The 10098-nt window shown below is 49.5% G+C and overlaps 1 protein-coding gene across 1 annotated transcript in view; it reads right to left on the reverse strand.

The window, feature by feature from the left end:
* Positions 1–167: 167 nt before the first annotated feature.
* man2b1 (mannosidase, alpha, class 2B, member 1) overlaps positions 168–10098 on the reverse strand; it is a 12676-nt gene continuing 2745 nt past the window's right edge. Inside the window, exons 4-23 of the mRNA XM_080524858.1 lie at positions 10071–10098; positions 9512–9644; positions 8933–9078; positions 8175–8374; positions 7426–7546; positions 6138–6216; positions 5785–5894; positions 5315–5422; positions 5059–5175; positions 4724–4906; positions 4434–4531; positions 4205–4325; positions 3705–3823; positions 3089–3190; positions 2857–2944; positions 2584–2664; positions 2277–2498; positions 1887–2036; positions 1706–1808; positions 168–1146 (exon numbers count right to left, since the gene is read on the reverse strand). The exon at positions 10071–10098 is cut by the window's right edge and continues 166 nt beyond it. Of these exons, the coding sequence (XP_080380984.1) occupies positions 1043–1146; positions 1706–1808; positions 1887–2036; positions 2277–2498; positions 2584–2664; positions 2857–2944; positions 3089–3190; positions 3705–3823; positions 4205–4325; positions 4434–4531; positions 4724–4906; positions 5059–5175; positions 5315–5422; positions 5785–5894; positions 6138–6216; positions 7426–7546; positions 8175–8374; positions 8933–9078; positions 9512–9644; positions 10071–10098 (2413 nt within the window). The 3' untranslated portion in view covers positions 168–1042. The remainder of the gene's footprint in view (positions 1147–1705; positions 1809–1886; positions 2037–2276; positions 2499–2583; positions 2665–2856; positions 2945–3088; positions 3191–3704; positions 3824–4204; positions 4326–4433; positions 4532–4723; positions 4907–5058; positions 5176–5314; positions 5423–5784; positions 5895–6137; positions 6217–7425; positions 7547–8174; positions 8375–8932; positions 9079–9511; positions 9645–10070) is intronic.

Below are 10098 nucleotides of genomic sequence, written 5' to 3' on the forward strand. Positions count from 1 at the left end.
GGTGAACTTCACTCTGTGTTAAACTCGTGGAAATCTACCTGAGGTTTCCTTCTACCTGCAGTTGGTTGGTTATTAAATTCACTACAATACATTTATGAGAGTAGAAGACATGTGAGATGTTGATGTACAGACACACACACATACAGAGAGAAAAAACTGTTCTTTTTTTAATATCAGCTGCTCAAAGATCAACACAAAAGATCACTCATCAAAATTGTATTTACATAAAAAAGGCACACTGAAGGAAATATAATTACACTTATTGCATGGATCAGTCAGTCACTGTGAATGTAGAAAATAGGCACTGGTATATCTGAGTCAATAACAAGTGTGTCTCTTGACGGTTGGTGGTTGTGAATGTAAAAAGGTAAAACGTCCTCTGCCCTTCTATCCAAAGTTCAGTCTGCAGCTAAAACATCCTCAACAGATAAGGAGATAATGGAGGAGGGATAATGCCTTTGGGAAATAACATTGGTAGATAATGGCATTTTGTTTGAGTAGGAAATGTGATAAGAAATGTACCACGTGAAATATCTGTTCAGGCAGAGAATATGAACCATACATCTCAAAAAGACCAAAGACATACAGCAGCTGGTGAAAGTGGGAACAAGTCGACTACTGACCATATGTTCAGACTTTCATTCGGAGAAATGTAAATAACAACTACTCTACACACTAACTAGGTAGTAGTGGGGATTGCTCACCGAATCCATTGCATCGCAATGTTTTGGCTTGAGTAGCGCGTGTCATTGATTTTCAACAACGTTGACATTTATTAACATTTTTCAGTCTGAACATTTTGATCGGTTGCCAACTTCACCAGCTGCTGTCGTATCTTTGAGCGAAAGTCATTGGCAAGATAATACTGTACTGATTCCTCTTTATAAAAAAACAGTGTTTATTGTCGAGATTTGCCCTGGGCTATCTGTAGCCTTGACCAATGGTAATTGAGGCAGTGCGGTCACAGGGATTGATTGGTTGTTTGATTGATACTGCAATCTCTTTCTACTCCTGATTGGCTGGTGGGGGGAGCACGGTAAGGTCATCTCTGCCTCACGCTGAGCAGGAAGGTGCGTATCTCCATGGGCTTCAGTGTCACCTCCCACACGGAGGGGTCTCCCTCTCTCTTCGGCAGGGGCTTCTCACCTGTGAGTGAAAGGGTGAAATAAACACAAGAATGAATACAGCTCTTTATGTCTTTACAAAGACAGGTTTATACAACTTCAATGATTCAGGTTTATATTGATATATATATATAATTATATACATATTATATATATATATATATACACACACACACACGTATATACTGGCCCATGGTCGTTCTGGAACATTGCCTTTATCTCTGTGTGGTTGAAATAGCTGAGGAGGAGACTTTTGGGGACATGGCCTGATAAGTCATAGAACACAGAGCACGACAGACAGATGTTCTAATGGCCCATTTCCACCACGGGGACTCCACACCAGCGCTTGTGCCTAAAGTCTTTTGTGTTTTACCGTCTCTGAGGACGACCCAAAAAAAGGTTCTGGGCCACGGTCCCGGTGGACCGACATGTACCCTGACTTGAGGCCCAGGGGATATTTTAAAGACATTTATTTCTTTTTTTGGGACTTAAAAGTAGTAGTTTGGCTCGACCCAAGTCCACAGAAATCTGTGGTGATGGAGGAAACACAGCCGACCCAACAGAACCCTGTAGTGGTGTACCTGTCTCTGCCTGCCAGGCCAGGCGGGTCATCTCATCCTTCCACTGGTTGGCTGACAGGTTCATCTCAGACACACCCTGCACCTCCAGGGTGGAAAACAGCTTCTGTGGAGACAGAGAGAGAGAGAGAGAGTGAGTGTGTGAATGCAATTGTGTGTGTGTGTGTGTGTGTGTGTTACTAACCTGTAGGTTGACAGTGACAGGTAGTGAGTGCTCCTTGCTCTCGGAGGCCTCAAACTGGTGCTCCAGTCGGAGCAGCACAGAGTATCTGTCCCACTGGGACACTGTCAGCAGGTGAACAGCAGGGGGCAGCACTGCCTGCAGACCAGAGAACTGAGGGGGGGGGGGGGGGAGAGAGAGAGAGAGAAGATGACATAAGACAAGTGTTGCTTGCAGTTAGAATGTAGGTAATTACATCCCAATATTCTAAAGTGGATAACTCCCTGTCTCCCTCCCTCCTTCACCTCCCTCCCTCCCTCCCTCACCAACCTCCCTCCCTCACCCATCTCCCTCACCCACCTCCCTCCCTCACCTCCCTCCCCTCACTTCCCTAACCTCCCCTCCCTCCCTCACCTCCAGCTTGGTGTTGGGGTGCAGCTCTCCGTCAGTGAAGGTGAGCAGAGGCTGCAGGACCACTCCCTGTGCCAGGGGGCGGTGTGTGTCAGCGGCCGTTTTGGGGGGGGTGAGGGAGAGGAGCAGGCTGCCGCGGACCACCAGGCCGTCACCGTAGTAACCTGGCTCAGACAGGGGCTCTGCTACCCCCCGCACATCATCGTACAGGATACGACGGTGGAGCTGCGGATACAAAGACAGTGTTGTGTGAGAAAGACAGAGAGCAAATGTGTGTGTGTGCGTGTGTGTGTGTGTGTGTCTCTCTCACCATGATCTCCAGTGAACCGTTGTGGATGCTACTTCCACCCTGGGAGCGGTCGGTCACCACAGTCAGCTGGTCCTTCCCATCCTGTAAACACACACACACGCGCGCACACACACACACACACACACACAGTCATGAGAACGGAGGAAGGAAGAGTGAGAGTGATGGAGAGAGAGAGTAAGACAGGAAAGGAAAGGATAAAGGAAGTTGACACAGTCTGTAGACAAGGCTATGACTAGGAGGGGAACACACACACACACACACACACACACACACCTTAATATAAGTGCGGGAGTTGACGGGGTGGTAGTTGCCAGCGATGGGCTCAGACTGTTTCAGGTTCCAGGTGGGGCGGAAGTCTTTCCTGTCAGAAACAACAAGTCAGCAACGTATTAGTACATGTCTCAGCACACATGCTGGCTGGTTGGCTGACTGACTGACTTCACTCACTCACTCACTGACTCACTCACTCACACACGCACACACGCACACGCACACGCACACTCACCGCCTCTCCAGGACCTCCCTGCCATTAGAGTCAGTGTAGAACACTCCATTGGAGTTGATGCTGGTGTCCAGGCGGGTGATCACCTCCTTCCCCAGGTCATCACTGACACACAACACAACACACCTGATTACATAACCGTGCCATACCACACAACTGTAACTAGTTTGTTATGTGGCGTATTACACTGCATCTACAATGCATCAGCTACTGTGTACGTGTCATTTGTTAAATGTTGATATTTGCAGATTTTCTCGATGGGAGATTAGCCTATGGTGGGTTTATGGAGATCCTAATAGACAACTAAAAATAACACACACATTATACTGCTGCAAAGCCATGTGTTGGCATGGATATCTGAATTTATTATATGTATTGATATCTCAAATAAGGTAAAATCTGTAAGAAAAAAATAAACTAAATAAAGAATGAAAGGGACTTTTGTGTCTAGTGTCCCATGGACATACCCAAGTAGGGTGAAAACCCATAACCACATTTTAACCAATTTGGAAATGTAACATTGGGTCGCTGGTCAGTCACTTCCCCTGAGGTGTTCCCCTCCTGGGTGTATTGAGTGAATGTGTGGCTGTCTGTCGCCCCCCGGTGGCTGTGTACGCACCCTACAGGCACGGGGCCCACGGTCCACTCCAGCTCCAGGGCTCTGCTGTCCGAGTAGAGACGGACCACCTGAGACACCCAGGGACTGAACCACTGCCTCACCTCCTGGACCACCGAGTTCTGTTGAGGAGTCCATGACAGTGAACCCCTCCTCTCATTCTTCTGATCTCCCCACCCTTCCCTCTCTCCTTTCAATTCCCCTGTTGTCATTATCTCTTCTCCTCTTCTTATTCCCCCCCCCTTCCTATCACCTCACCCCCTCCTCCCTCTCCCCCCGGTCAAGTGGGGCCATAGGAGGCAGCTCTGCCTTACCACCACCCCACCCACCCCCCTCTCTTTTTTCCATCCTCCCATCCCGTCCCCTGTGTGCGTGTCTCTGTAGCTCACAGTGACTCAACTGTCCCCCTCAGAGCAGAGGAGAGGGATTAAAAGGACAGTAAATCTACCCGTGTCATCGCTGTTTCATGTGTGAAGTGTGACGCTAGGCTAACGCCAGGGTACCTGTAGTGTCTCTATCTTGGCCGTCTTGCTGATGATGAAGGGGGTGGAGGAGTTGGGTCTGAAGATGTAGGCGCCGGACATCTGGTCACTCTGTGAGTTGTTCCCATCGCTGGAGTTGTACCTGTCGTACCACACAGACACACACTTGATCCTCTATGTATAGTAGCTATAGCACATAGAAAATTAGCAAAAGACGTAGCGTGACTGTGAGTGTGTGTGTCCTACTGACCAGTAGAAGTTCTGGGAGAGTTTGATGGTCTGCTTGGTCTCCAGGTTACTGAGGCTGCTGAGGAGACCCGTGTCTGGGTCAAAGGTCACTCTGAGAAACTGGAGCACAGGAAACATAGATTAGCTAAAAACGTTAGCTAAACTTGCAAAAAAAGGAAACGTTTTCAGACTGGTATTCCCAATATGCATCTACAGTCATCGCCCCATCTCAACCCAAATGACTATCATAGTATTAAGTACTGTAAGTGTGTCACAGACCCAAAACAATCCATTTACAATCACATGACACACCTTGTTCTGTATAGCCTTGGGGGCCCGGGGCTTTGGAGAGGCTGCTGGAGGCCCGTTCTGAAGCAGGGAGATGGAGTAGGTGCTGTAGCCCAGTGGAGGAGCCTGGACCTGGAACAACAGCTCGTTGACCGCATACCCCCTGTCCCTCCGCACCTCCTGGGTGGCTTTGGATACGGGGACCACCTAGGATGGAGTGAGCGTACATATATATACACACACACACACACACATTAAGTAACACACACCATTGCAAGGTGAGAGAGAGAGAGAAACACGCACGCACACACGCACACACACGCACGCACACACACACGCACACACACGCACACACACACCTGGCTGTCCACAGCTTTGCCAGTAGCGTCTGACACACTGTAGGCTGTCCCATTGACTGGCAGCCTCACTGGCCAACTGACGGGACGAGCCAGAGGGTTGTACACATTCACTGAGAACTGAGAGAGGGGGAGGGAGGGATGAAAGAGCGATAGAAAATGAGAGGGTTTATATGCCTGGACATATGGTAGAACATCAACATCAAACACATCAAATTAGCATGTGTGTACAAAGTGTGTGTGTGTGTGTGTGTGTTACCTTGGGGCTGGACTCTGTGAGTGGACACACACTGATGTTGAGGTTCTCACAGTAGACACGCGGAGCAACTGAACCACTCAGAGCAGCCAGACTGTTACTGACCAACACCTGAGAGAGAGAGAGAGAGAGAGAGAGAGAGAATCATAAAAGAGAGAAGGAGGGAGAGAATCATAAAAGAGAGTCATAAAAGAAATAAACAGAGAAAGAGAATCATAAGAGAGAGTGATTCATAAAAGAGAGAAGGAGGGAGAGAATCATAAAAGAGAGTCATAAAAGAAATAAACAGAGAAAGAGAATCATAAGAGAGAGTGATTCATAAAAGAGAGAAGGAGGGAGAGAATCATAAAAGAGAGAGTCATAAAAGAAATAGACAGAGAAAGAGAATCATAAGACAGAGAGAGAGAGTGATTCATAAAAGAGAGAGAGAGAGAGGGACAGAGACAGACACACACACACACACAAAATGGTACCTGGCAGTGTTCCCAGCCAGTGGCCAGTCTCCTGGCATAGTCGTTGGCGACGTGCTGCTTCGACGTTCCAGAAACCGCGTCATGATGCTGGTTCACTGCCATGGCCTTCTCTACCAATCACAGAGCAGAACACCTCTCTGTCACTCTGTCTGTCCCCCAATCAGCTTCACGTTGAGTCAATAGGTACTCAACAGTTGTGTTATTGATTATCTGTATCTTGGTTGCTCATAGTGTGTGTAGAGGATACAAGTGTTCTTAAAAGGTATTGTTGTATTGAATTGAAGTCATGTTTGGGGTGTGTGCGCACACACACACACACACACACACACACACACACACACACACACACTTACTCAGGGTGTCACTTTCTCCTTCTCCAAAAGGACCGTTCCTGGACAACGGCCCGCCAAGAACCTCCAGCTGGTTACATGTCTACCACAAACACATGAAGACACGTCACTTCTTAGAGAGCCAGTGATAGGGCTTTCACACCGGCAAAGAACCGTGCCGGTTCGCGTTCGCAAACCAAGTCTGGAACCGGCCGGAGCGTTCAGACCGAAGCTCAATTGGTTCGGAACCTGAAAAGTTGGTTCGCAGCGGGCACCAAAAAATAGTGGTTCTCAAGCGCGAACCAAAACGTAGAACAGTCACGTCGTCAGTGGGTGTGTCCTATTCTAGGCTGCAGAGACCAGCAAGGAGGAAGTAGACAAAATCTAATCTAATCCATATCTAATCATTAGTGATCAAAAACAATATCAAAAGTGTCATTATTCTCTTTATCTTCCTCACATGCTCAGCAAACACACACACACGCACACGCGCGCGGACATGCGCGAACGCGAATTTCGTAAGCCATTTCTATTCCAGTAACGGAGCAGCTGATTAGTAAAAGAACGCATATAGAAAGTGTCTTTTGTTTTGTTTCACAGAAAATAGTGTTTATTTCAGATACTGTAGTGGAAGATATTATCCGATTTTCCAGTGAAGTAGCCGCCATCTAGTTGTGAAATGTTTGTTTATCCCGCCCCTTCATCACCCAGCGTTGATGACGCGGATGGTTCAGGTTACACTGGTATGGGTAACGAAAGGGGAACCAGCGGGGAGAGAGCGAGAGCTCTGCCGAGGAGCGAACAGGTCCGGAGAGGGGGCGTGTCGCGGAGCGGGTCCCAAAAGGGGAACCAGCGGGGAGAGAGCGAGAGCTCTGCCGAGGAGCGAACCGGTCCCGAGAGGGGGCGTGTCGGGGAGCGGGTCCCGAAAGGGGAACCAGCGGGGAGAGAGCGAGAGCTCTGCCGAGGAGCGAACAGGTCCCGAGAGGGGACGTGTCGCGGAGAGTCGGGCAGCTTCGGGTAGCGGGCCGAGTCCCGAAAGGGGACGCAGCGGGCGTGGCGGCAGGGACGACCGCACGCCATAGTTTCCAGTGTGCTTTATTATTATTTGGAAAGACTCGCTCAGCACGTCAGTGACGGTGCTGAGCTGTGCGGGACATCAATAAATACCTATTCTACACCTGTTCCTCTGTGTCGACCTCCCTCTGTGCCTAGAGACTCTTACAGTGAGAATGAAAGAGTGAGTGAGTGAGACAGACAGACAGAGAAAGAAAGAGTGAGTGAGTGAGTGAGACAGAGGGGGAGCAGCGCGTACCTGCAGGTAGCTGTTGCTGAGCCTCTCGTAGCGCTTCAGGGCGGGCCGGCTGGTGAAGTAGCCTGTCCAGAAGTCATGAGCCGAGTCAGCATAGGGGAAGAAATCATCTGTCTTCACAGACCTGAGAGGGAGGGAGGGAGGGAGGGGGAGAGGGAGGGAGGGAGGGGGAGGGAGGGAGGGGGAGGGGGGGGGGAGAGAGAGAGAGAGAGAGAGGGATGAAAAAAGAAGGATAGAGAAAGTGAGATCGGACGAGAGAAGTTCTCACAGCAAGACATAGGTATGGAAAGAGAGACAGAAGAGAGGGATGGAGGAATAGAGAGAGATGGGGGATCAGAGTGGGAAAGGCAGAGAGAAAGATACGGAAAGAAAAGAATGATGGACAATTCAATGACAAACCATTGTTTTTCTAAACAACATAATACTGCCTGTTCATAAAAAAGGGTTACCATCAGTGACAGATGGAGAACGCTAACAGATTGCTAACGGGTTCCATTAGATTCAAAATCCAATCAACTTCATTTGCCATGCGATGTGAACTTGTACAGCTGCAGTGTTGATAACATTGCGACAATGACCATAGGAAATGATGAAAGAACATTGTGATGAACTCTTAGGGCCGGTTTCTCAGACAAGGCATATGCCTAATGCTAGACTAAAAAGCATCTTCAATGGAGATTTTTACATCGGAAGCGTGATTTAGTCCAGGACTACGGCTTAAGCCTCGTCTGTGAAACCGGCACATTGTGTACCAGGTGAGGTTGGCTCGGTGTAGTTCCTGGAGGTAACAGGAGGGGGTGGAGTAGAGCACGTTGACCGTGCTGCCGTTGGCCTGCCGGGCGTTGACGTAGCGGATCAGCTTGTCCAGGTTCTTGTACCACAGGTTGGCGTTCTCGTACTGGAAGTCAGAGCCCATGGTCATGATGATGTGGTTTGTCTTGTACAACAGCGCCTGGGAGCAGGAGAGAGAGAGAGAGAGAGAGAGAGAGAGAGAGAGAGAGTTGGACACATGATGTACATATCATATCAGTCTAGGGCGTAGTGGTGGCCTAGTGGATAGTGACTGGATAGTGACTGGTGATCAGAAGGTCATGAGTTCAAATCCCACCTGGGAACACCATCACTAGTGTGCCCTTGAGTTACTCCAGGGAGACTGTGCCTGTAATCTCAAATTGTAAATCGCTTTGGATAAAAGTGTCTGCTAAATGGTGTAAATGTAAAATGTCTAAACCATGTTGAACATGGTCATTTGAAGTCGATTCCATTCGATGATGAATTGAAGTTGAGTAAAGATTTGAAAAGAGTGTCTTGCGTCACAAACTGCAGTCTTGAGTTAAGGGATGCACCGAAATTTCGGCCGAAAAAAAAGCAGATTCGGTGTTCGGCCGAATGAGTGAAAAGACAGAATACGAGACGTTTTTTTTGATGACGCGATCAAACAAGCAACCCATGCTGTTCTGTGATATGTATGTGTGTGTGTGTGTGTGTGTGTGTGTTGCCTACCACGGACCTGTGTGTTTGCGATGACGAGGAACCTTCTGACCACGTCATCCACGTTGTAGTCCTCCATGTCAGGGTCGTCCATGATGGGGGGGTCGTCACATGACTGGTCCCAACAGAAGCCGTCGGGGGGGTTGTACCCGTTAGGGAGGATTCCTGGAGGAGGGAGGGGGGTTAGACTAGGGGGCTAGGGGTCCGGGGTCGCAGGTGAAAGGTCAGTTTGGGTCGTCACACGGCCGGCCTCAAGAGAACCAACACGTATGGCCAACCATTGGCTGTGGGCTGTTGGCTTTCATTGGGACAGAGACTGTAGAGATTGACAGGAGAGAGGAGGGGTGACATGCAAGATATGTTGAGGGTCGGAATCGAACCAGGGACCTTGCATTGATATGGCATGCGCATTAACGTGCTACATCACTAAGCGCCCCCTGCTTAATGTATTTTATGCACAAAAATGAAATAAAAATAAAACATATACAAGAAGTGTAGACAGAAAGGCCCATTGGCCAGCAGAACGGGTTTAGAACATGAGAGAGAGAAGGAGTGACACTGACCGTTCAAGGTCAAAAGGTCAAAGGTGAGTGAGTACCCGTGAAGAGATCAGCCATGGGGGGCGTGAGGCTCTCGCTGGCCCTCCACAGCATCTCCTGCTCCTTGGCCCCCCTGCGGCGTGATTGGTCCTGGTAGTCCAGACGGCCGAAGAAGAAGCCGTCATACCCCATCTGGCCACAAGGGGAGACGTAACAGAAAGTTATTGAATAATATTAACAATAACACCAAAAAACTAGAGAGGTACAATTTCTGTGGAAATGTCCTTGCCCCTCACAGCCAGTAGGGGGCAGGTCAGTGTCTGGGCCACTCCCCCGGCACCTGGGCCACTCCCCCGGCACCTGGGCCACCCCCCTGCAAAGACTGTGTGTCTCTAGCTCACCCAGGGGCCGAGTTGTGGGGTTTGTGTGTGTGTGTGTGTGTGTGTGTGGGGGGGGGGGGGGTCACCCCCCTGCGAAGACTGTGTGTCTCTAGGTCACCCAGGGGCCGAGTTGTGGGGTTTGGGTGTGTGTGTGTGTGTGTGTGTGTGTGGGGGGGGGGGGGGGGTTGCCACACGCTCGTGCAGTCAGGAGCGTGTGGCAAACGTCATGCTGACACACCTGGGCGAACATGGAGGCGTGCTCGCGG

Source organism: Nansenia antarctica, assembly GCF_963989245.1.
Source record: "Nansenia antarctica genome assembly, chromosome: 2".
In the NCBI taxonomy this organism is placed as follows: Eukaryota; Metazoa; Chordata; class Actinopteri; order Argentiniformes; family Microstomatidae; genus Nansenia; species Nansenia antarctica.